The 26,778-nt window shown below is 37.0% G+C and overlaps 2 protein-coding genes across 2 annotated transcripts; both read right to left on the reverse strand.

Moving 5' to 3' along the window:
• Window positions 1-3,637: 3,637 nt before the first annotated feature.
• LOC149193899 (uncharacterized) lies at window positions 3,638-4,771 on the reverse strand. Its single transcript, XM_089404962.1, has one exon. It carries the CDS (start codon window positions 4,599-4,601, stop codon window positions 3,996-3,998), a length of 606 nt encoding a protein of 201 aa, XP_089261088.1. The 5' UTR covers window positions 4,602-4,771; the 3' UTR covers window positions 3,638-3,995.
• A 19,910-nt stretch (window positions 4,772-24,681) lies between these two features.
• LOC149193900 (uncharacterized) lies at window positions 24,682-25,815 on the reverse strand. Its single transcript, XM_089404963.1, has one exon. It carries the CDS (start codon window positions 25,643-25,645, stop codon window positions 25,040-25,042), a length of 606 nt encoding a protein of 201 aa, XP_089261089.1. The 5' UTR covers window positions 25,646-25,815; the 3' UTR covers window positions 24,682-25,039.
• Window positions 25,816-26,778: the final 963 nt, after the last annotated feature.

A 26,778-nucleotide genomic window follows, 5' to 3' on the forward strand; every position in this document is an offset into this window, starting at 1 on the left:
ATACCTGTCTTTGAAAAACCCAAATCATGTTGTAATTTATTGAGAGTTAAATCTGATCGGTAAGATCTCTAAACCAGAAAGTGTGACAAAATGGAATAGTAGGGATATACAGTACCGCTCATTTAATGCTCTATAACAAATTACTTATTTTAATGTATCACTGTGGTGCTAAATTCCTGAGCATCAATTTTGAGATCCATTAATGGCCAAACCAACTCATCTCATGTGGCTCGGGAAAAAATATTCCTGAGCATCAATTTTGAGATCCATTAATGGCCATCACTGAACCAACTCATCGCACGTGGCTCGGGAAAAAATAATTTGAAGATTTATCACTGAAATTTCATATTTTTTATCAAATTTTTGTACTTACGTAACAAATGCAAAAACATGGAGCATAAATGTCACTTCTATGCACTAACATAAAAAATTAAACTTATAAGTTTTATTTGAAAGGAAAACAATAGGTATAAATATTCGTACCAACGAGGCATATATACACTCGGCAAGGGAGCAGGAAGCACACGATGAGTACGGAAGCTTGCTTTCAAAGGAGGAAAAACTTTAGTGCGTTTGCCCAGTGGTATTGCGCGGCGATTCCTATTTCCACCACAAATACATATTTAATGCGCTCTGACATGTGGGGGCGATAGCGAAATATAACGCGCGTCGTTTTTTTTTCCTCCAGTCATGACGGTGCGCATTATATTTCACTATCGCCCCCGCATGTAAGGGCGCATTAAATATGTATTTGTGGTGGAAATAGGAATCGCCGCACTGCGCTAGCTCACCTTTACTTCTTAATGACATTGCGGGTGCCCCTCAAAAAGCATTGATGGCCCATTTTGAAAATTGTCATATTTAAGGTTAGTTTTTTAAACGTTCAAAGGAAGCTTCTAGTTGTAATGTTGTTTCATTTTTATTGGATAATTTATTTTTATAGTTTTTTAAACGTTCACAGGAAGCTTTTAGTTGTATAAAAGGAAGTTTCTAGTTGTAATGTTGTTTCATTTTTATTAGATAATTCATTTTTATAGTTTTTTAAACGTTCAAAGGAAACTTCTAGTTTCATTTTTATTGGATAATTCATTTTCATGTTTTTAAACATTCAAAGGAATCTTCTAGTTGTAATGTTGTTTCATTTTTATTGGATAATCTATTTTCATAGTTTTTTAAATTTCAAAAGAATTTATTGGATAATTCATTTTCATTTTGAAAAACATTAGTATAACAAGGTTATATTTTTGTCTTGGGAATTTTGGTATGATTTAAAGAAAATATGGAGGAAGTTTTTGGAAATCCAGACTATAGCTATTCTAGTTGTAATGCAGTTTCATTTTTATTGGATAATTTATTTTCATAGTTTTTTAAACGTTCAAAGGAATTTATTGGATAATTTATTTTCATTTTGAAAAACCTTATTATAACAAGGTTATAATTTTGTCTTGGGAATTTTGGTATGATTTAAAGAAAATATGGAAGAAGTTTTTGGAAATCCAGACTATAGTTATTAAATTAAAAATTTCAAATATTAAAAAGATTTTTTTTTTTGAAATTTTTTTTACATAATTCCCCTTAGAATTTCATTGTCCTGGACAACACCTTTTCAAAAATATCATATTTAAAGTGTTATTTCCAACTTTTTAAATGTTTAAAACGAAGCTTCTAGTTGCCATGTTATTTCATTTTTATCATAGTATCGAGGGTGAGGGTGAGGGTGCTCTAGAAGATGGTATTAAGTAATTAAGTTTTTAGGGTGCTATGGAAGATGATATTAAATAATCAAATTTTTTTATAAATTAAGTTGATGATAAAAGATCTAATTTTTATAGAATATTTATAAAATATTTTTAATAATAAGCGATTTTTTAATAAGAGATTTTTCAAATGTAATATTAAAAATTAATATCCATTTATAATTATTATCTTAAATTTCCTTAAAATATTTGTGAAATATTTTGGAATAAATATTTAAGTTATATATCATTTTTATGATAAATAATTTAAATAAATTGTAATTTACTTATTTTTATGAAAATATATATATATAAATATATATATATATATATATGTTAAAATTAATATCATATATATATATATAATATAAAAATTTAAAATAAAATTATAATTTATATATTAATTCGTTTAATTAATAATATAATAATTTAAAATAAACCTATAATTGAGTATATATATTTTGGAATAAATATTTAAATTATATCATTTTATGATAAATAATTTAAATAAATTATAATTTATTTATTTTTATGAAAAAATTATATATATATATATGAACATTAATAATATAATAATTTAAAATTAACCTATAATTTAGTATATTTTTATATTTAGCATATTGAGTTTTTCGCTTTTGTTTCTTTAGGGGTGACGACAAATTTGTCCAGCGAAAGTATTTGAGATGTTTCCTTCGCGATGGTCATGAAAAGTATGAATTCCCCGTTTGAATATTTTCTTCCTTAATTCGAGATCGCCTTTTTAAATTTTCAGAAAAGACTTCTGGCTGTGACGCTGTTTCAATTTTATTATCGAGTGTAGGGTAGGCTGTCAAATAAGGGGTTAAATAAATTACTGTGGTTTTACAAGGGAAGAACCCCTGTTTTTTTAGGGTTAACCCGTTCAGAGAAAATGGTTCAGCTGTCCCGTTCCTGCTGTTCAGAGTCACATATCAGAAAATTCCTAATCAAAAGTCAGATAATTCATATTAAAATACTAATAATAGATTAGGCTGGGCGATTTTACTCACCCACTCTACTGGATTCACGACTCACCCGCTCTACTGGATTCACGACACGCCCACCCCTTTGACTTTCATACGAACACCATCACCTGCTACGCACAAACAAAGTTAGGGGAAAAAATGGATCAAATTAAAAATTAAAGCTAGAATATGTATGTTATGCACTCTTGAAAAATGGATCGAATCAAAAATTAAAACCAAATTATGGATCGAATTAAAAATTAAAACTAGAATATGTATATTATGCACTTGAAGCGGGGTTCATAAAATGGATCGAATTAAAAATTAAAACTAGAATATGTATGTTAAGCACTCTTGAAACGGGGTTCATAAAACGGATCGAATTAAAAATTAAAACTTGAATATATATGTTACGCACTCTTGAAACGGCGTTCATTGAATCCGTTACGCTAGACACACAACAGTTTCCGATTGCAGCATGACAGACAGCACAGAACCCCGAAAACAAAGAGAAATTGGAAGCGTTTGGACAACGAATGCAGAGAAAGCGTCAAAAAACGGATTGGTAAAGGACTTTACGGCTACTTTCAACTCCAGAAACCTAAGAAATTGAAAGCATATGGACAACGAATACGTCAAGAACGGGGTCCCTTAGGAACTTTACGGCGACCTTCAATTTCAGCCATTACATAAATTAACAGATCACGGAATCCTTCTCCTTTACGGTTAACGTTATTCTCTTTTACGGTTAAAGTTATTTTCTATTACCAGATTAGCGTTATTCTCCCTTATTATCACAAGGTGTTATTTTTATGGAAAGACAGATAGATGTATGTGTTTTAAGAGAAAAAATGTTCCACGCCGTGAGTGATCGATGATTCCAATCAATTGACAGGAAAGCATTGACGGCCACCGAAGGAAAAATGAAGATAAGAAATTCAATTATATCTGTATTTGCAATTAGGCTACTCAGATTTCTTGCTGTTTTTGGCTGTCTAGGGCATTTCCTGAATCGCGTAGAGGACTCGAACCGTTATCGCTTGTAGATCAAGCATATTACTAAAGATTAACGCCTGTAGAACATCAACGAGGCTTTGCTACAGCTTTTTGTCCAGAAAAGGCCAAATCAAAGGCGGCGTCCTTGGCCGAGAAGAAGAGTGCGCGCAACTATGCACTTACACGAACCGATCTTTCTTGTTCGTATTCATCGGTAGTAAAAAGATCGGCGAAACAGACCAAAACTGAATCTGAAACCGGTGACGGCTTGATGCAAACTTCAAGAAACATCTTGGGCCGTGGTCATATGGCAGAGCCTGCTGGGCCGCGGCTGAAAAGACTCTCTCCTTCGCGTCTGGTGGCTAGAGGGGCGTATAAGAGCAGTGAGGGCTCTTCTCACCCATTCTCCTTCCACACCGCCGATCCTTACTAGCGAATTCGTCATGGCAGACCTCTTCGCGTTTAAGTGAGAATGCATAGTAGAAGAAGAGGAATTATTACCATTTCTATGAAGACTACAACGGAACGAACCTGGATGATTCGTCGGCGAACACATGCACGTCTGCCTAGGCGGAGCACAGGGAATAGGCTTCTTCATGGCGGCACCGCCTTTCGGTGAAATTGGCCGGCCTGTGGATCGAGCCTGCGACGCGGATCTGTCGAGACCGAAATTGATAGAGGAAGAAGTGGCGGCGGCGACAGAAGAATAAGACGAGCTGCTGCTAAAGGTAGCACGAGTAGGCGAGAGTGTTCTGTGAACAGAAAAGTTGGACGCGGAGGAAGATGAAGGCGAATTGAAATGGCGTGTGGGACAGTGGGATCTCTGAAAGGAAAAGGAGCTCGGTAGCACAGGGGCGCTGCTACGAGATCTGCTTCTTGCCTCCATTTTTCGCTGAGGGAGGGTTTGCTAGCGGGCGGGGTAAACCGAGGAGACCTCGGACCCTAGATTTATACAGAACAATTTACCCAGGTTTATCGCTTTTACGCCCTGTGCTTTTACCCGACCTACGTACCTTGCGGGACCCATTGATTTCTTAATGGACCGTATTCTTCTGGCTGTCAGCCGCCCATTGGAGAACAGGGAAGGTCGCCTCCCCTGTTCACAGTGGAGAGCTTATCCCATTTTCTCCGCCTCGATTGATTAATAATTGATTGCAAAAGAAGTATAAAATATTCTAGATGACGATCCCACCAAGGGATAAGTATAAGATATTCTTCCATATTTTTCTAGAACTTGAACAGGTGTCGACATGCTGCTTGTCGTGTCTTTTCCTTACACGAAAGGATAGGCATGGAATCTAAAATACAATATTGAGATAATGAAGAAATGAGTAAATAATGAGGATGTAATTTAATTTATTAATTAAGTAAGAACAACGGGATATTGAAGAAATGAAGGCCTTTCTCCCTAAGTAACCGAGGGGGACCCCCACAACTTGCGGGTTAAGATTTGACGAAATGCGCGCATCACTTTAAAACATTGCGATGAGCGTTTGTCTTCTCCCGTGTTGAGTAAGAAGCAAGTTGGCTAACCCTAACCTATGAGTCATGGAATGGACCAATTAAAGTTCGCATTATTTGTTTTTTAACATTTAAACTTTTATATATTTTTTTAAGCTAAAAATACGTAGAGAAATTAGGCCGGGAATATATCGGTTATTATTTGGTTAAGAATTTGTCTAGTTGGGTTGAGAACTAAATTAGAATAGATTTTCACTCCAAAAAATAACTTTAAACCAACACCATCAATTCCCCATGTAAATCATCAATTCCCACCACTTACTTTTGTAAGGTGATGATGGATGTGTGATAGAGGGATTAAGTTAGTTCACTTTCACTTCTCTAGTTAGTTGTGGCTTAGCTAAAATGGTAAGTATTTTTGGAGATGAAGATTTAAAAAAAAAAAAAAAAAAACTTTAAACCAACCCCATCAATTCTTTATATAAATCATCAATTTCCACCACTTACTTTTGTAAGGTGACGATGGATATGTGTGGAAGAGGGATTAAGTTGGTTCCACTTTCACTTTTCTAGTTAGTTAGTTGCGGCTTCGCTGAAAAGGTAAGTATTTTTGGAGATTAAGATCTTTCGTAGTTAGGTGTGATTTAGATGGAAGAGTGAGGGTTTTGATTAATTAAAAAAAGAATTTATTATCATATTTTTAAATTTAAGAATTAATAATTTATTTTTATAAATGTATATTTGAAAAAATAAATATTAAGGAAAACATGGATATATAAGGGGAGGATGGGAGTGGGGTGCGGGAGCGTGCTAGCCAAAACTGCGCAGAACTAGGAGGCAGCCATGTTGAATATGTCTGCGCAGTTTCTCGGTTGAGCAGGCTGTCGAGAAGCTGATGGAAAACCCTAGAAAACTGTGTAATTTTCAGGAGGAGCATCAAGTTGGCTGGCAGGGACACTCACTGACAGAACTGCGCAATTTTTAGAGACAGTGCAATGACAGGAAGTGGGTGCCTGTCCCTCTTGTCTACGCAATTTCTTCAGTTAAAAGAGGCAGGCATGCTGACAGCGTCTACGCAACTTTTGGGAGTAGTGAAGCTCGGGGTCACTGCTTGGTCAAACTCTCTGGTTGACCAACAGGAGGCTTGATGGATTCTCTTGCGGGCAGTGCAGATTGAGATGGCTTCTTGGGAAACTTTTGCGTTGTTCTGGGTGATAGTCAGCCAAGTGTAGAATGCCTGGGAGGCATCCTCAAGCTCTGCGTAATTTTGGGCAGCAGTACTTGGTCACTAAGGGCTGAGACTGCGCAGTGCAGTTCAACGGAGGTCCGGTTGAAGGAGGGTGGTCCGGTCGACAAATCTTCACAAAAATGGTTAAGTGTGTGAGCGAGTGAACTCGTGTATATATGACCTTGCAAACACATGCTTAACATGACTTGACGACAAGACATCTTGAACCAACAAGACAACATATGTTCAATGTGACTAACTACAGGACTATCTAATGGTGAAAGCGACAAGTGCGACACTTCGGATAGACCTTCGGACGACCGTGACGACAGTGCTTACAACAATGTGTGTGTGTGTGATAGATGTTTACATAGCGAACACAACTCAAACATAAACCTTCAACATCACCAAAACAAGGTCACAAGCATGACATAGCAATCAACATGTCGAAGACGATGGCTGGTCAAACAAGAGAAAAGAAAGCAAGACATGTACAGGAAACACATGAAATGACTTTTTGTGTTTGCGCACATGCATGTTACTGAGGACATGATGATCTGACAATGAAAAGCAATCCTAAAACTCAACTAAGAGGTGCACTATGAAAGGTGTTATTTACTTACCATACTTACCCTCGAGATGATCATGCATCCGACAAAGTTTGCATGTGGTCCTGATCTTTTCCCATTACTTGGTCTCTTGGTCCTTCTCCTCAACTCCTTGGGAGTGATCTCAACATGTCACATTTTCCTATAGTCATTGAGCAATGGATCAATGCGGTTTTAACGGGAAGTGGGTGTTATCGGGATGAGGGAATGGGAGGCCCATCTGCGCAATATCTGCATGCAAGACCCAAATGACAACTTGGGCAACACTGCGCAGTTTTGAGGCACATGATACTGCTGCGGGGTGGAGGTCTGTTCTGGGCATTTATGGAGAGCAGTGCACGTTGCTTGACTGCTCTTTGCATTTTTGGAGAGCAGTGCTAGCTTCCTAACTGCTTTGTTCATTTCTAGAGAGCAGTGTTGGCTGGGGTCTCTATGGGTTGAGGGGTTTCAGTAAGCAAGGGAGGAAGTTTGATGGTTGCAGAAGAAAAGTGCATAGTTCTCGGAAGTTGGATGAGGCTAGGTTGTTCGAGAAATGGCTAAGTGTGAGATCAACGACACAGATGTAAATATTGATAGGACTCGACTATGATCGCACACGGGCACTTAGTGACACAACGTAGACCATTGGGAATGCATAAGACATACTTTGCGTGATGCAAAAACCTTCGTGTTAAGATTAGGTATGTTCTATGCTAGAGCAATTTATTTAAATCTTCACAGTTAGCAATCACATCAACATTACGATAAACTGCAGATATAACATAAATATAATATGCAGAAGACAAGCCGAGACAAGAGGACATAAGATATGGCGCAAGCCAGGGACAAACCCCACAATGTGTGGGGAAACCCTTGATCAATTCTTCTTTTATCTTCAAAGTTCAGCAGAGAGAGAGATGGTACAAATACATTTGAAGTCAACACTTTGACTTGCCAAAATAAGAGATCAGACATCAGAGATATTTCATCATGAAGATGACAGGATAGTTCCGATGACAAGGACTGCAGATCTGAACTCAGGTGAAGGCACACTTCTCAGTCCTCATACTTCAACTGATTCACCATGCTGCATCCAACCATGCTGCGTCCATCACTATGCTGCATTCAACACCATGCTGCATTCAACATCATGCTTTCAAGCTATTAAATAACTAAGCCCTTCAAGGGCTTCAGTCCACCTAGGAGAGTCTCTCCTAATCCATGCTGCCATCCGAACTCAAAGCAAACTGTAATACTGCCTTGGAACAGCCTTAGCTGCTTGCTATGGCTTGCAGCCTAGCAAAGCAGCTAGCTGTAGCTGTAGACTCCCTAGTGACTGCTGATCCCAAACGTACCTTATCCATGCCTTAGAACAACAGTATTTAACACGTTGTTACAGCGATTTCCATGCTGCTCCTTTATGCTGATATATGTCTCCTTTATATTGCTACATCTTCACTTGTTGTTCCTTTCACTGAGATCATCGTTGATGTACATTCACATTAGTGCCACTGAGATCAAATTTGTGAGATCATCTTTCATACCACCATTCAAAGAGTTGTTTCGGGATCAGGACTCATGATCCTATAACTATACAGAGATCATTCCTTGATATCGATATGTACAGTGATCATATGTTGCATCTAACTTGAACGTTAATATCATTACAGATTTGAATGCCGAGATGATATATGAAAAGATCTTCTACATAGTGATGCTAAGAATGTAGCCCTACTTTATTATTCCGAGACTGCTACAGGAATATCACCTAGATCTACAGCATCAAAGATATGTCGATACCAAAGTTATGCTACGGCTGCTCCTTGTCATTATAAGGATTAGGTTTATGTTGAGAATGTATATAGCTCATACCTTATGCCAATACAGTATTCTTATCCGAGATCTGTCTCATCGATCCGAGTTTTGTGCCTTCAATTCATAGGTATCCCAAGGTGAGATCTCTGCTCCAGAACTTAGATCAATTTTGCGTCATTATTAATGCATCAAGATCTGGCCATGACTATGCCGAGAGTATCTATCCCAAAACGCATGTCAATATTGTATCTATATTCGCAGGTTTCTCTGCTCTATCCATTTGATAACTTCACCTTTAAATCACAGGTATGCCGAGTGTAGATTAGCTTGGGTTCGTCAATACTGTATCTATATCCGCAGGTTTCTCTGCTCTATCCATTTGATAACTTCACCTTTAAATCACAGGTATGCCGAGTGTAGATTAGCTTGGGTTCGTCAATACTGTATCTATATCCGCAGGTTTCTCTGCTCTATCCATTTGAGGTTCCTTCTGTTCTATCTAACCGAGATCTAGCTTGACTGCGGCCTTACGCGTGATTGCGGCCTTCCATGCTTGACTGCGGCCTTCCATGCTTGACTGCGACCTTACGTGCTTGACTGCAGCCTTTAACTTTATCACTGCAAATTCCATCTACCATGGCTCCCTTCTACTACGGCTACCATCTATGCCTGCGTATAAATGTATTCAATAACAGTGTTAGAGGACTGCGATTTGGCTGCTACACACAGTGTATAGGCTGTGCGTATATAGTCTCCATGCGTATAGAATGACGTGTATATAGTTTCCATAGCCAACAGATTAGGGATCACATAACTATTTCCATTGTTGTGCATATAGTTGCTCCATTGCCAACGGATTAGGGCATCGTACTGCAGCTAGGGCTCCTTAGGGCTCCTTCTTAGGCCAGCGTATTCTTTTGGTTCTCTCCTTCTCCAAAAACCCAGACGTGGAGAGGAGATCACCTCAAGCATACGTGTGCAAATGATATCAAATCCTCATCTATTTATACCAAAATGAGGATGATGAATAGACATGTCGGTTGGGCTTCTAGAGCCTACATAAGAGCTGGTCGGCTTGATAATAGTTACATAAACAAAATAAATTCATATCTCCATAATTACTTATCGGAATCAGATAATCTTTGGATCAATCCTACACCTCTCGACGAGAGGGATCCAATAAAAATATCAGCTACCATAAATAAGCCGACCCACATGGAGTTTGGCCCTAGTTGCCAATTTAACACTTCGTGATAAGAGTGCGTGAGGTGAGTGTGAAACATATATATGTAATGAAAACAAATCCTACGCACAAGATTTCCCTTGAAGTGAAACAACATTCCCTTTGCATGACAAAGAACAATCCCTCTGCCCAAGATGACACATGCTGCATAAAGATGAGAACACGGACAACCCTTAAGATCAAGGAGGGGAGCTTGAAATCATTAGCTTACATATAAGTGACCAAGGATGATCGATTGTAGGATCCAAGGTAGGCTTCGAAATTTGCATGCGAGCTAAAATTTTGGAGGGTTGTAGCCACTACAACAAAACCCCTATTCATTCTCTAAATTGTTATTTAATTACAAAATCGAAAACTAAAAATGAGGATTTTTTGAAGTTGTTGCTACTAATCCTAAATCTTCTTCCTTGTTGGTCCCTTCTCACTGCTCCAAATTTGTTATTCTTAATCCCATTCAACATACCCCTTGCCAAAAACCAATCAAAATTAGAAATAAATCAAATTAAATTGCACACTAAAATTTAGAAAATTTGGAAAAACAACTCTCATGAACTTGCTAAATTAAAATAAATCCAAATAAATCTAAGATGTGATTGCTTCTAATGGATCTGATTATCTTTTGAATTAATAATGGAGAATGAATCAGTGACAATATTTTTCCCAAGCCAATGAAATTTGACCAAATCAAATTTGAAAAACTAATTGTTGTTGCAAATTTGTCACTTTGTATTCTGCTGAAATTTTGGGTGATTAAATGATTGAATTTGCTAAATTTATCATTCCCAAATTTTTCTCCATAATATTAGCTTTCCAATGAGCTATTGTGAGCTTCATTTGGCTAAGTAAATCTTGAGATATGTCTCTCCAGATACAAAAACTGTCAGAATTCTGGAAAATGTATGTTTAGACCAAAATTAAGCAATTTTAATTAAAATTTCTAATCTAAATTAAATTAACAATTGTTAATTAACTATATCATTAAAATTAGTTAACAATTGATTGATTACAATTGTTAAATAAATTATATACAATTAAATTAATTTTAATTAAAATGTATTAAAGACTAATTACAAATTAAGTGGCTTTGGGTCTCGTGAATGATTCGAGAGTAAACAGGACGATTTATAATATGAAGTGGGAGGCATCGGAGGTGGAACATTTTGGAGGAGGAATTTTGGTGTAGCAATATTTCGAGGAAGATTTAAATTTGAGTTACAAAATGGAAGCCCCGAAATGAGAAGGCCTGAAATGGAAAGGTTCTGAGGTGGAAGGGTCCCGAGGTGTAATACCCATATATGTATCATTGGGGTTAGGAACCATCGACGATTATTCATCAGGTTATGAATTTCAGAGGTCTCATTCAGCAGTTTTATAGGAGTTACAAAAATTAAAAGCTCTGAAACGGGGAGGCCCGAAATGAGGTGGAACCGATGTAACGTAAGAGGGAGGTGAGGTGAGGAGTGATGGGATTTCGGGGAATGTTTTCGGGAGGAGGATTTCGGAAGGAAATTTAAAATAGAAGTTTTGAAATGGTGAAGTTCCCAAGTCGTGAGGAATAATGTCCTAAGGTAATTGAATGCGCTGAGGAATATATCGTCCGGGGTTAGGAGCCATCGAGACTTATGAGCATCATAACTTATTTTAAATAGGAGTTACGATAGTTGGAATCCCAAAATAGAAAAGGAAGTTAGGAGGTGAGGTGAGGTGAAGTGAGGTCCTTCCTACCTTAGACTACAATCACTTTAATAATTTCAGACCACCAAAAACTACAACCACTTCAATAATTTTGGAATTTTGGGAGCTCTAAAAATCTTGAATTTTAATTTATTTCTGAAATCCAATAGCAAATAATCTTTATTGTTTTGCAATCTCCGCTGCGGAGGCTACGGAGGTTCTGTAGGACCATTAAAAAATTAATTTAAAAATCAATAAACATCAATATTTACGATTAATTAAAATAATATACATGTTGTACATTCTTAAACCCAGGGGATAAAAATCATCAAACTTCAGATAAGCACCATTTTCAAACCGTGCATCCAAATGAGATGAAACGAGAAACGATGAAAAGCCAATGAAAACTCAAATGCAATGAAGCAATTAAAATGTTGGACACCTAATCGTCAATGGATTAGTGTGGAAGCCGAATAGACAAAAGGAGTCCAAGAGACCTTGGGATGTAAAACCCAACGGTCACAATATGTACTATAAATGTATATCTCTTGTTAATAAAAATGTACTCTCATGTTTTATCCTTTAGATTATTCATGTTGCCCATGTGTGTTTAACATGGTATCAAAGCGAGCGATCTCCTGCCATGCTCAAATTTGAGCCATTTGTTTTGTGGCCTCCGGAGAAAACATAAATCATGCAAGATTGTCAGACACTTAACTAAATAAAAATATTAAAAGGTGATTTAGCCAAACTTTACAAAAAAGGTCCCCATTATTATTGTGAAATAATAAGTTAAAAATGGGGGTGTTGTGATCTCACTACAACATGTTCATAAAAATTAATATGGAAGGCAATAAGCATTGATGAACCTGGTCTTGAATAAGGTGCATCAAACTCTAATATGGGTAGTATTTCGTGCTAGAGTGTTGAGAAAATGAACTCTAAAGTTGAACTGAACAGTCACAAGTTCCATTTTTTGTATGTTCAATACGGAGGAAAGGGTGGAATGGGAGAAACATAACAAGTTTCAAGTATATGACAAGGAAATGTGCCCTCACAATGAAGACAACTACGAGTTGAATCAAAAGTTGTACACTTGGTGTATGGTCAACTATTCTAATGGCTGAATCACTCTGTCCCCAAAAGGGGAAAGTACTTGTGGCTGAAATTTTTTACAGCATCATACCAAACTCGATGGGTTGGGAATGGGAGAAACATAACAATTTTCAAGTATATGACAAGGAAATGTGCCCTCACAATGAACACAATTACAAGTTGAATCAAAAGTTTTACATTTGGTTTATGGTCAAGTATTTTAATGACTAAATCACTATGTCCCCAAAAGGGAAAAGGACTTGTGACTGAAATTTTTTATAGCATCACACTGAACTCGATGGGTATAGTGCTTGCAATGATAAAACACACCCCTTCTGTAACTACATCATATCCTCAACAACAAGGATGGAAATGGTATTAGACATACTTATATAACAAAAGAAGTAGAGGTGCAATTGTTTATAATTTAAATTATTTAGATAATGTTTTAGACAATATTTTGTTACAGATGCAATAATCTTTCTCAAAGAACAAACTAAGTTTAACTCACCATAAATTTGATAGAGCTTAAATGTGGAAAGCTAATTAATAAACATAAAAAAAATAGTTTACATTTCCACCATTGTACACCTTATACTCTATATAGCTATTAAGCGGAGTATTCACATTATATTACAAGCTTAAAAGTGATTAATTTCATGCGTGAAAGTTTCACTTATAGATGGTGAAAGATTCTTATGATGGCGATGATGGATGGAAAGGAATCAATTGATATTACTAAACATACACATACATTCCTATTTTTGACAGGGACGAATAGGGACACTTTCAATATTTTTCAACTGTCTATAGAAAGATAAATGGTTTATGAAATGTATGTGAAGGGGTGTGTAACTAGAGAATAGCATTACAATCTTTCTCAATTTTTTGTTTTGCATCTCATTTCAAGTTGATCTGCCAAGGAATGGTGAAAAGAAGTGAATGCTTCAACTAAATACAAGAGATATTGTCTAATACAACCTTTGTTTGTAAATCACTTATTAAAATTTAATTTATGACAAGCAACTTAAATACTTGGTTTAAAATTGTGTGGAGAAGAAGCAGGTCTGTAATAATAAAGATATTGCCTCTTTTACCGATTTGAATCCTGAACATACTGTTGAGGTTGAAAAACTATGTTTTGAGTACCCTCTTTTATTTAACAATGAAAGTGATTGTCACAGAAATGAAGACAAATAAGTGCTTATGATGGATGCATGTTACAAAATAAAAATATAAACCTTTCTTCTCGTTGTTGATGAGCATTCTAAGGGATTACTAAATGAAGTTGGTGTTGATCTGTTTTTTTTATTCAAAGAGGCGCTTTGTAACTATTATGGTTTGACTAAAAATGACCCTATGGTTTGATGAGCCCAATCTTGAAGAAGGTGCTTCAAACTCTAATATGGCCAGAGTGTTGAGAAAATGAACTTTGAAGTTGAACTGAACAGTCACAAGTCCCATTTTTTGTATGTTCGATATCGAGGAAAAGGTGGAATGGGAGTAATGTAACAAGTTTCAAGCATATGACAAGGAAATGTGCCCTCATAATGAAGACAACTACGAGTTGAATCAAAAGTTATACACTTGGTGTATGGTCAACTATCTTAATGATTGAATCACTTTGTCCTCAAAAGGGAAAAGGACTTGTGACTGAAATTTTTTACAGCATCATACCAAACTCGATGGGTTGGGAATGGGAGGAAAGTAACAAGCTTCAAGTATATAACATGGAAATGTGCCCTCGCAATGAAGACAATTACGAGTTGAATCAAAAGTTTTACACTTGGTGTACGGTCAACTATCCTGATAATTGAATCACTTTGTCCCCAAAACGGAAAAGGATGTGTGATTGAAATTTTTTACATCATACCAAACTCGATGGGTATAGTGTTTGCAATGATAAAACACATGCCTTTTGTAACTACATCATATATTCAACAATAGGGATGGAAATGGTATTAGACATCCTTATACAACATAAGAAGTAGAGGTGCTCTCACTCTTGTTCAAACTTATGAATACCCCGACATCAAGATATCCATGTTTTGCATAGTCCTCAAGCACAAAGGGAAAATAAATTGCATTTATGCAGTATGGAGAATTTGCATTTGGATGTATGTATGGAATAATAGTTTGAGGTCATCATGTGCGCTTGAGAGAAGCCCACATACCCAAGTAGGAGCATATGTTAGCACTTAAATCTATATATGCAAATTAGATCACATGATTCAATAGATATTAATTTATTATCGGCGTTAATGGTTGTTGTGGTTCCCCTTAATTCCATTTATGTTTATGCTTGCCCTAGTGGGTTTAAGCATAGCCAAACAATTGTGCAAAATGTAGGGAATGCAGAAGATGTGAGGGAGGATAGTTTTCATTTGAATGTGACTCTTGGGAGGAAAGGCCATTATTAAGGAGCATTTATCCAAGAACTATAGGCATCTTATATTGGATTGAAAGTTGATCTCAAAGCATATTTATGGGGAAGCATGTTGCATGACTAAGGTTAAAGGCTTGGAGATGCAACTCCCACTCTTGTTACTTTATATTTGTGACTTTGATTATATCAAAGATACACAGAGCTATCGGATTTTCATGAGGGAGGTTTGGTAGCATGATGATCTGACATCATCCAATGTGGACTCCAAACAACTGGTCCTCACTTTAGTCATAGTTCACATCTACATTGCTAGAAGATAAGGCCATGCATTTACATTGTTCTGAGGAGAGCGTTGTTCTCAATGAATTCTTCTAAAAGGAATGTTATGGAAAGGGTGCTTGTTTCCTACATAAAATCAATAAACAATCGTCAACTGTGTTGACATTCGAATCAATGTTTGATAAAACATGCTAAAGTTTTTTCCTTTTGGAGATTATGAATGCATTAGTAAATTGAACATAGGAGTTACAATTTAGTTAAGGATTTCACGAAGGATGGTATTCATGACCAATGTTGTTTAGATATGCAAATGTTTTTATGTGGACACACAACGAAAGTAACATGTGTAATTGTTTCCAACCTTACAATTTAATTGTTAGTGTATTTGAAGACTGGTGTTATCTACTACAATCTCAGTAGCCTTGAATTTGTGACGCATCTGTCAAAGTCCCGAGTGCCAACTTCAGTTGTACATGTAAATGAATTAACTGGTGAGTTGGTAACAACATCGAATATTGTGCTTGTGGTATGGAGCATAAATGATAAACAATACTTGTTTAACTAAATACTTCACAATTACTTGCAAAGTTTGCCATCTCAATAATAAGTTCAAATCTTTTAGATGGGATGGTAGTAAATAAATATCTATATACCTATGTGGAGTACCTTGTTACAAGGACAATTTATCAAGAGGAGTAAAGAGATTCTATGAATCAAATTGTTTTGACCCAGACTAATAGCAGAAAATTTAGCCTGTGGAAGCTGAAGAGAGTTCATGAATCAAAAAAATTTGACTTAGACAAGGTGCAGGAAAATTTGGTGAAAAGTGAGCCTTTCGAAGCCATCTTACAGATGGTAGCTATAAATCCCTTGCGAGGGTGTGGACTGAAGTTAAAAGAAAAAAAGAAAAACAACAAAATTGATTTTTTTTTGTAAAGTGGATATTTTTAAATACTTAAAAGAGTATCTATTTGTACCTACGACGTGCTTTTGAAAAAAAATGTGATTTCCAATTTTCTTTTGAAAAATGAGATTTTCATTTTTTTTGCTTTACGTTGCACTACATATTTCTAAAAATTGATTTCTGTAGTCTTTTTTTTTCCAAAATATAGATTGCAATATTTTCCCAAAAAAGCAAAAAATTACACCATCCAGGTTGTAGAACACCATCATTTTTTACCAGTAACTATGTATTCATGTATGGCATCAGAAATTTGACTCTTATGAAGATGAACCGACAAAATTTTAGAATTTTGAAAGCATTTGCTTTGCAAGCTTTATGTGCAACCTCTCACTTGAAAGGTATTGGCGTTAATGAGATAGACAATAAGCATGCTGAGATAGCAAACTTGTTGGTGAGGCAGATATTTCTGTCAAACATCTAGCTCATTGGTAGTTCATCATTTACAGAACATCCGGCTGATTGGGAGTACATCAATTGGAGCTTTGTGGGGTGCTGTTCGAGCTTTGTGGGGTGCTGGTGAATCATATATAGAGCTCCAACCAATGTCATGGGAGCTTTGTGGGGTGCTGGTGAATCATATATAGAGCTCAAACCAATGTCAAGGGAGCTTTCGTCTCGAGGCAATACCTTTTTTTCAAAAGAAAAAATCAGAATGTAATTATATTAAGATGATATAATTGATCGTCATTACAGTTGTCTCCGTGGAGACATGTTACTGATTGTATGCTATTTTCCTCATAACAGAGAAGATCCTGGACAGAGAAAAACATATATTTGGCCTGCAGTTAGCAACATCAATCTAATGAGGAGAGATATATATGCCGAATTGAAAACCATATTTGGAAAACACATATGAGCCGTAAGTATAGCAAAATGTAGAAGGTGCCAGCCTGATAAGAAGAAAGAGCTACGCCGAAGAGGGCATAAATCCCGAAATGGACACCAAGATGGAATGCAGAGGCATGTTGGAGTTCTGGAATAGGCGATGATTTCTCCAATTCCAGATGTGCCAGCATGTTAAGATGAAGAGTGCGCGCCAGGAGGGCCGCTGAGAGCTCCACCAAAGGAAGGCATCCAGTACAGAAGGAAAGGACCGATGCGAAAAACCATGAGAGAGTGAGAGCTCATACCAGATTGAAGAAGAGACTGCACACTCAAAGAACATGTGGAAGTTTGATTCATGATGTGCTGTGCATAGAAAACACCTGCTCGGACCATGCCAACCTTTTCTTTGGAGAACCTCCCAGGTGAGGTTCTTGTTGGAGAAAAGGAGCCAAGAGAAGAGGATCGCTTTTAGGGGGCAGGGAGCTTTCCAAAGCTTGGTGGGGAAAATAGGGAGAGAAGGCGGGAGGGTAGAAGAAATGAGAGAGTAGATATTTTTGACAGTGAGAGGAAGGGAAGGTTTCAGAAAGGACCAGACCAGCTCATCTTTGGTACCCGATTGAGTGATCCCTATGTGTGAGAAGCTGTTAATAGCAGATTGCCAGAGGGGATGGAGGGGAGGGGGTAAGGCGAGTTGATGATGATTTTTCCAGATAGGCTGGTTGGAGAGCCATGAATCTATAAGCTTGCTCCAGGTGAAAAGGCCATTAGTGTGAAAGAAGGCAAGGAGAGCTGGGGGAATAAAAGATTCAAGGCTGTGTTGAGTGGGGTCAAAACATATGAGGACATTCTCACCTGTAACAATGGACCATCTTAAATTCTGCAAAAAAAAGGATTGTATCTTCCTGAAGTTCAACCAGATTGTGGAGCCATTTTTGATACCAATAGAGGAGCGCCTGTGCCAGTAAGAGATATTCCGCCCCTTGAGGTATTTCTGTCTGATGAAGGAGCTCCAAGGATTGCTGCCATATATGCCTCGGTGAAGGGATTTGCAGAGAAGCGCCTTTCCAAAGGACCTTATGTGTAAGAGGCCCCAACCGCCAGATTTCCTTGGCCTGGTGATGGAGTCCATTTTGACCAGGTGGAGCTTAGAATGAAATGAGCGACCGCCCCACATATAATTTGCAGCAAGAGACTTCATTTTGTTTGTGACTGTTGCAGGCAGAAGGAAGAGATGACTCCAAAAAACAGCAAGTTGTGAGAGCACAGATTGTACCAATATAAATCTGCCTGCTAGGGAGAGAAAGCGTTGTTCCCATCTTGAAATTTTGTTGTAGAAGCGGTCGATGATCCAGTTCCAGTCACAGACACGGTACCCTTTGGGTTTTAACCGGAAGCCTAGATAAGTGAAACCTTCCTTGAGCAGCGCTAGGTTGATGCCGAAACAGTCAGCTATCCATTGAGCAATATGAAGATTGGTACCATTGTGATATAGGACGGTCTTGGTTTTATTGATGGCCAAGCCCGTGGCCAAGTGGAACTTCTGTAGAATTTCGAAGAGGCATGCCCACGTGGATTTGCAGAGAATGGCGAAGATCAGGATGTCATCGACGAATAAATTATGTGAGAGAGTGATTTCCTTGCACATCTTAACAGGCTTGCATCTTCCGTCGGAGACCGCTGAGTTTATGCGGATGCTGAGACAGTTCATAACCAATATGAAAAGAAGGGGGGAGAGGGGGCATCCCTGGCGGAGCCCCCTCTCAGCTTTGAAAAAAGGTGTGGGCTCTCCATTGATGATGACAGAGAAATTGACGCTCTCGACGCATGCCATAATCCAACTGATGCCCTGTGATTGTAAACCGATTCTTGCTAGAAGGACTCTGAGAAAGCCCCAGTCCACACAGTCGAAGGCCTTTTGTAAGTCAATCTTAAGTGCAGCAGCATCTGTATTTTTGGAGAAGATGGAATAAAGACATTCTTGTGCCATGGCCACAGCATCTAGGATGAGCCTGCCTTTAAGAAAGGCATGTTGATCTTTGGTGATGAAAGAATTTAGTACTTTCTTCATGCGCTCTGCTACGATCTTGGAGGTAATCTTGTAGAGGGAGTTGCACAATGCAATGGGTCTGTAGTCCCCAAAAGAAGTCGACTTGGCCTTCTTCGGAATAAGAGCAATGAAGGTGGCGGAGAGGGCACCGTTGATGTGTCCCGAGATGCGGGATGCTTCCACCATGCGCAGCAAATCTGTTTTGAAGAGGTCATAGAAATGTGAAAAAAACTCGATGGGCCAGCCATCGGGCCCAGGGCTTTTATCCCTCTTGAAGCTCTTTATAGTGTCCAATAGTTCACTATCCGTGACAGGCCTAAAGAACTCCTCATTCTTATTTCCATCAAACATGGTCGGCAAGTTCTCGACTGCCCACATCATGTTGGAGACATCACGTCCCTGTCTTTTATATTGCTCTTTGAAAAACCTGTTAGCCTCTGCCGAGATGTCCTGCTGGGTGAAAAAATAACCACCGTTTCCATCGTCGATCTGCCAGATTGAATTCTGTTGTCGGCGCCCATTTGCCACATTGTGAAAGTACCTCGTATTATGATCGCCTTCCTTCAGCCAGGTGGCACGACTTTTGAGCCGCCAATGGATTTCCTCTTTTTGCAACAATTCTTGTTTTTTTTTCTCAAGAGACCAGAGAAGGATCTTTTTGTCCATGTTAAGGCCGCTGTAAGGGAACGAGGAGGAGAGGATGCCTATCTCCTTGTTAATATTGCTTAGATCTCGAGGCAATACCTGTCTTTGAAAAAACCCAAATCATGTTGTAATTTATTGAGAGTTAAAAATCTTATCGGTAAGATCTCTAAACCAGAAAGTGTGACAAAATGGAATAGTAGGCATATACAGTACCGCTCATTTAATGCTCTATAACAAATTACTTATTTTCAAACAAAAAATCTTGGTAATGTATCACTGTGGTGCTAAATTCCTGAGCATCAATTTTGAGATCCATTAATGGCCATTGTGAACTACTTGCAGATTGTGAACTACTTGCAGATTTTGACTGTACAACGAAGACCAAAATCTTGCTAAAATATATAATTTATTGGGAGTTGTAACCGTCACTGAAGTTGTAAATGTCACTGAACCAACTCATGCCATGTGGCTCGGGAAAAAATAATTTGAAGATTTACTACTGAAATTTCATATTTTTTATCAAATTTTTGTACTTACATAACTAATGCAAAAACATGGAGCATAAATGTCACTTTTATGCACTAACAAAGAAATTAAACTTATAAGTTTTATTTGAAAGGAAAATAATAGGTATAAATATTCGTACGAACGAGGCATATATACACTCGGCAAGGGAGCAGGAAGCACATGATGAGTACGGAAGCTTGCTTTCAAAGGAGGAAAAACTTTAGTGTGTTTGCCCAGTGGCCCTGCCCTAGCTCACCTTTACTTCTTAATGGCATTGCCGGTACCCCTCAAAAAGCATGGATGGCCCATTTTGAAAATTCTCATATTTAAGGTTAGTTTTTTAAACCTTCAAAGGAAGCTTCTAGTTGTAATGTTGTTTCGTTTCATTTTTAGTGGATAATTCATTTTCATAGTTTTTAAACGTTAAAAAGAAGCTTCTAATGGTAATGTTGTTTCATTTTTATTGGATAATTCATTTTCATGTTTTTTAAACATTTAATGGAAGCTTCTAGTTGTAATGTTGTTTCATTTTTATTGGATAATTTATTTTCATAGTTTTTTAAACGTTCAAAAGAATTTATTGGATAATTCATTTTCATTTTGAAAAACCTTAATATAACAAGGTTATAATTTTGTCTTGGGAATTTTGGTATGATTTAAAGAAAATATGGAGGAAGTTTTTGGAAATCCATACTATAGCTATTCTAGTTGTAATGTTGTTTCATTTTTTTTGGATAATTTATTTTCATAGTTTTTTAAACGTTCAAAGGAATTTATTGGATAATTCATTTTCATTTTGAAAAACCTTAGTATAACAAAGTTATAATTTTGTCTTGGGAATTTTGGTATGATTTAAAGAAAATATGGAAGAAGTTTTTGGAAAACCAGACTATAGCTATTAAATTAAAAATTTCAAATATTAAAAAGATTTTTTTTTTTTTTTTTTAATTTTCTTACATAATTCCCCTTAGAATTTCATTGTCCTTGACAACACCTTTTCAAAAATATCATATTTAAAGTGTTATTTCCAACTTTTTAAAGTTTAAAACGCAGCTTCTAGTTGCCATGTTATTTCATTTTTATCATAGTATGAGGGTGCTCTAGAAGATGGTATTAAGTAATCAAGTTTTTAGGGTGCTATGGAAGATGATATTAAATAATCAAATTTTTTTATAAGTTAAGTTGATGATAAAAGATCTAAAAATTGAAAATGATATTTAAATAATCAATTTTTTTTATAAGTTAAGTTGATGATAAAAGATCTAATTTTTATAGAATATTTATAACATATTTTTAATAATAAACCGCTATTTTTTAATAAGAGATTTTTCAAATGTAATATGAAAAATTAATATCCATTTATAATTATTAATCTTAAATTTCCTTAAAATATTTGTGAAATATTTTAGAATAAATATTTAAGTTATATATCATTTTTATAATAAATAATTTAAATAAATTATAATTTACTTATTTTTATGAAAAAATATTATATATATATATATATATATTAAAATTAATAATATAAAAATTAAAAAAAAATAATATATATATATATATATATAAAATATAAAAATATAAAATAAAATTATAATTTATATATTAATTTGTTTAATTAATAATATAATAATTTAAAATAAACCTATAATTGAGTATATATATTCTGGAATAAATATTTAAATTATATCATTTTTATGATAAATAATTTAAATAAATTATAATTTATTTATTCTTATGAAAAAATAATATATATATATATATATATATAATATAATAATTTAAAATAAACATATAATTTAGTATATTTTTATATTTAGCATATTGAGTTTTCGCTTTTATTCTTTAGGGGTGACGACAAATTTGTCCAGCGAAAGTATTTGAGATGTTTCCTTCGCGATGGTCATGAAAAGGTATGAATTCCCCATTTGAATATTTTCTTCCTTAATTCGAGATCGCCTTTTTAAATTTTCAGAAAATACTTCTGGCTGTGACGCTGTTTCAATTTTATTATCGAGTGTAGGGTAGGCTGTCAAATAAGGGGTTAAATAAATTACTGTGCTATGTGTCAAGATATGTTCTTCCATTGTGTTTCGTCTCTCCAGATTGGGTATGAACTTTGGGTATGAACTTTCTTTGTTTTATACTTGTGTTATTTTTTTTTGGTTTAGGTGGCATTTAAATGGTGGAGCGAGCAGAATCTTTCTTGGAGATCCTTGTTCATCATAACTTGTTGGTTCTTCTAGAAGTGGAGAAATGCTCAAATCTTCAAAAAACTCAAAGGAACCTCTCAAGTCATCCCTGCATCGCATTCTGGTTTGCCATGACACGCTCCATCAGGGAAATGTTGAGACAAACAAAGTCTGTAAAAATTTGTCGGATGACTTTCCGTTCTAGGTGCCCAGTGCTTTCTTTGATGGAGCTGAGCAAAACAATATCTATGGTTGCGGTGTTCATATCGTCATGGAGGACAGCTTACAATATTTCCTATCTTGGCATGGAAGGCAGGGCTCAAACAGTATGGCCGAGGCTAGGGCCCAATCAGGGCTTCTTGCTTTTTGTGACTTTCTTGACATCCAAGATATCTCAGTATATGGCTGACTCAAAATCTTTGATAGATCATGTTAATAGGGAGGGCCTCATTAGCAGTCCTCACCTTCTCGGCTGGTTAAGCAGAATTATGCACTTTCGGTACTCTTTCAAGCAGTTTTCAATCCGGCATATCCCCCGTTCCAGAAATGTCCAGGCTGACCTCCTCTCCAAGGAAGGCCTTGCAATGAAGCCGAGATCTTGGTCTTTGAGGGTTCTTCATGATGGATCTTCTTTTTTATTCAAGATTATAGAATCAAGGGAATGTGATTTCTTTCAATTTTTGGCTTATGCAGCGCTTCCTGCATCACGGGATTGTGACTTCCTTCATTCTGGTTCACATGACTTGCATTTTGGTTTTGGGTTATATCTGTCCATGATGTATAGTCGCTCAAACTTTTGAACCATGATGTATAGTCGCTCAAACTTTTGAATACTTGTGTATTTTTTTGAGATTTTGGGTCTGATCTCTTGGCGATCTTTCAATTCTGTTCTAAATGCTTTTAAAGACTGGCAGTTCCCACTGTCATATGAAAATGTACTGTAATCTTTATATTATCTTAATATAAATCTATGATGATTTTTTTGTCTAAAAAAAATGACTGTGGTTTTACAAGGGAAGAAACCCTGTTTTTTAGGGTTAACCCGTTCAGAGAAAATGGTTCAGCTGTCCCGTTCCTGCTGTTCAGAGTCACATATCAGAAAATTCCTAATCAAAAGTCAGATAATTCATATTAAAATACTAATAATAGATTAGGCTGGGCGATTTTACTCACCCACTCTACTGGATTCACGACACGCCCACCCCTTTGACTTTCATACGAACACCATCACCTGCTATGCACAAACAAAGTTAGGGGAAAAAATGGATCAAATTAAAAATTAAAACTAGAATATGTATGTTATGCACTCTTGAAAAATGGATCGAATCAAAAATTAAAACCAAATTATGGATCGAATTAAAAATTAAAACTAGAATATGTATATTATGCACTTGAAGCGGGGTTCATAAAATGGATCGAATTAAAAATTAAAACTTGGATATGTATGTTAAGCACTCTTGAAACGGGGTTCATAAAATGGATCGAATTAAAAATTAAAACTTGAATATATATGTTACGCACTCTTGAAACGGCGTTCATTGAATCCGTTACGCTAGACACACAACAGTTTCCGATTGCAGCATGACAGACAGCACAGAACCCCGAAAACAAAGAGAAATTGGAAGCGTTTGGACAACGAATGCAGAGAAAGCGTCAAAAAACGGATTGGTAAAGGACTTTACGGCTACTTTCAACTCCAGAAACCTAAGAAATTGAAAGCATATGGACAACGAATGCATCAAGAACGGGGTCCCTTAAGAACTTTACGGCGACCTTCAATTTCAGCCATTACATCTATTAACAGATCACGGAATCCTTCTCCTTTACGGTTAAGGTTATTCTCCTTTACGGTTAAAGTTATTTTCTATTACCAGATTAGAGTTATTCTCCCTTATTATCACAAGGTGTTATTTTTATGGAAAGACAGATAGATGTATGTGTTTTAAGAGAAAAAATGTTCCACGCCGTGAGTGATCGATGATTCCAATCAATTGACAGGAAAGCATTGACGGCCACCGAAGGAAAAATGAAGATAAGAAATTCAATTATATCTGTATTTGCAATTAGGCTACTCAGATTTCTTGCTGTTTTTGGCTGTCTAGGGCATTTCCTGAATCGCGTAGAGGACTCGAACCGTTATCGCTTGTAGATCAAGCATATTACTAAAGATTAACGCCTGTAGAACATCAACGAGGCTTTGCTACAGCTTTTTGTCCAGAAAAGGCCAAATCAAAGGCGGCGTCCTTGGCCGAGAAGAAGAGTGCGCGCAACTATGCACTTACACGAACCGATCTTTCTTGTTCGTATTCATCGGTAGTAAAAAGATCGGCGAAACAGACCAAAACTGAATCTGAAACCGGTGACGGCTTGATGCAAACTTCAAGAAACATCTTGGGCCGTGGTCATATGGCAGAGCCTGCTGGGCCGCGGCTGAAAAGACTCTCTCCTTCGCGTCTGGTGGCTAGAGGGGCGTATAAGAGCAGTGAGGGCTCTTCTCACCCATTCTCCTTCCACACCGCCGATCCTTACTAGCGAATTCGTCATGGCAGACCTCTTCGCGTTTAAGTGAGAATGCATAGTAGAAGAAGAGGAATTATTACCATTTCTATGAAGACTACAACGGAACGAACCTGGATGATTCGTCGGCGAACACATGCACGTCTGCCTAGGCGGAGCACAGGGAATAGGCTTCTTCATGGCGGCACCGCCTTTCGGTGAAATTGGCCGGCCTGTGGATCGAGCCTGCGACGCGGATCTGTCGAGACCGAAATTGATAGAGGAAGAAGTGGCGGCGGCGACAGAAGAATAAGACGAGCTGCTGCTAAAGGTAGCACGAGTAGGCGAGAGTGTTCTGTGAACAGAAAAGTTGGACGCGGAGGAAGATGAAGGCGAATTGAAATGGCGTGTGGGACAGTGGGATCTCTGAAAGGAAAAGGAGCTCGGTAGCACAGGGGCGCTGCTACGAGATCTGCTTCTTGCCTCCATTTTTCGCTGAGGGAGGGTTTGCTAGCGGGCGGGGTAAACCGAGGAGACCTCGGACCCTAGATTTATACAGAACAATTTACCCAGGTTTATCGCTTTTACGCCCTGTGCTTTTACCCGACCTACGTACCTTGCGGGACCCATTGATTTCTTAATGGACCGTATTCTTCTGGCTGTCAGCCGCCCATTGGAGAACAGGGAAGGTCGCCTCCCCTGTTCACAGTGGAGAGCTTATCCCATTTTCTCCGCCTCGATTGATTAATAATTGATTGCAAAAGAAGTATAAAATATTCTAGATGACGATCCCACCAAGGGATAAGTATAAGATATTCTTCCATATTTTTCTAGAACTTGAACAGGTGTCGACATGCTGCTTGTCGTGTCTTTTCCTTACACGAAAGGATAGGCATGGAATCTAAAATACAATATTGAGATAATGAAGAAATGAGTAAATAATGAGGATGTAATTTAATTTATTAATTAAATAAGAACAACGGGATAATGAAGAAATGAAGGCCTTTCTCCCTAAGTAACCGAGGGGGACCCCCACAACTTGCGGGTTGCGATTTGACGAAATGCGCGCATCACTTTAAAACATTGCGATGAGCGTTTGTCTTCTCCCGTGTTGAGTAAGAAGCAAGTTGGTTAACCCTAACCTATGAGTCATGGAATGGACCAATTAAAGTTCGCATTATTTGTTTTTTAACATTTAAACTTTTATATATTTTTTTAAGCTAAAAATACGTAGAGAAATTAGGCCGGGAATATATCGGTTATTATTTGGTTAAAAATTTGTCTAGTTGGGTTGAGAACTAAATTAGAATAGATTTTCACTCCAAAAAATAACTTTAAACTAACACCATCAATTCCCCATGTAAATCATCAATTCCCACCACTTACTTTTGTAAGGTGATGATGGATGTGTGATACAGGGATTAAGTTAGTTCACTTTCACTTCTCTAGTTAGTTGTGGCTTAGCTAAAATGGTAAGTATTTTTGGAGATGAAGATTTAAAAAAAAAAAAAAAAAACTTTAAACCAACACTATCAATTCCTTATATAAATCATCAATTTCCACCACTTACTTTTGTAAGGTGACGATGGATATGTGTGGAAGAGGGATTAAGTTGGTTCCAC

The sequence above is a fragment of the Pinus tabuliformis genome, chromosome 2_2 (assembly GCF_031772625.1).
Source record: "Pinus tabuliformis cultivar Carrire ecotype Pingquan chromosome 2_2, CPIR1, whole genome shotgun sequence".
NCBI classification, from domain to species: domain Eukaryota; kingdom Viridiplantae; phylum Streptophyta; class Pinopsida; order Pinales; family Pinaceae; genus Pinus; species Pinus tabuliformis.

Bases quoted from the DNA above. Each gene is read 5' to 3' on its own strand.
- LOC149193899 (XM_089404962.1), bottom strand. From the start codon at position 4,601: ATGGAGGCAAGAAGCAGATCTCGTAGCAGCGCCCCTGTGCTACCGAGC.
- LOC149193900 (XM_089404963.1), bottom strand. From the start codon at position 25,645: ATGGAGGCAAGAAGCAGATCTCGTAGCAGCGCCCCTGTGCTACCGAGC.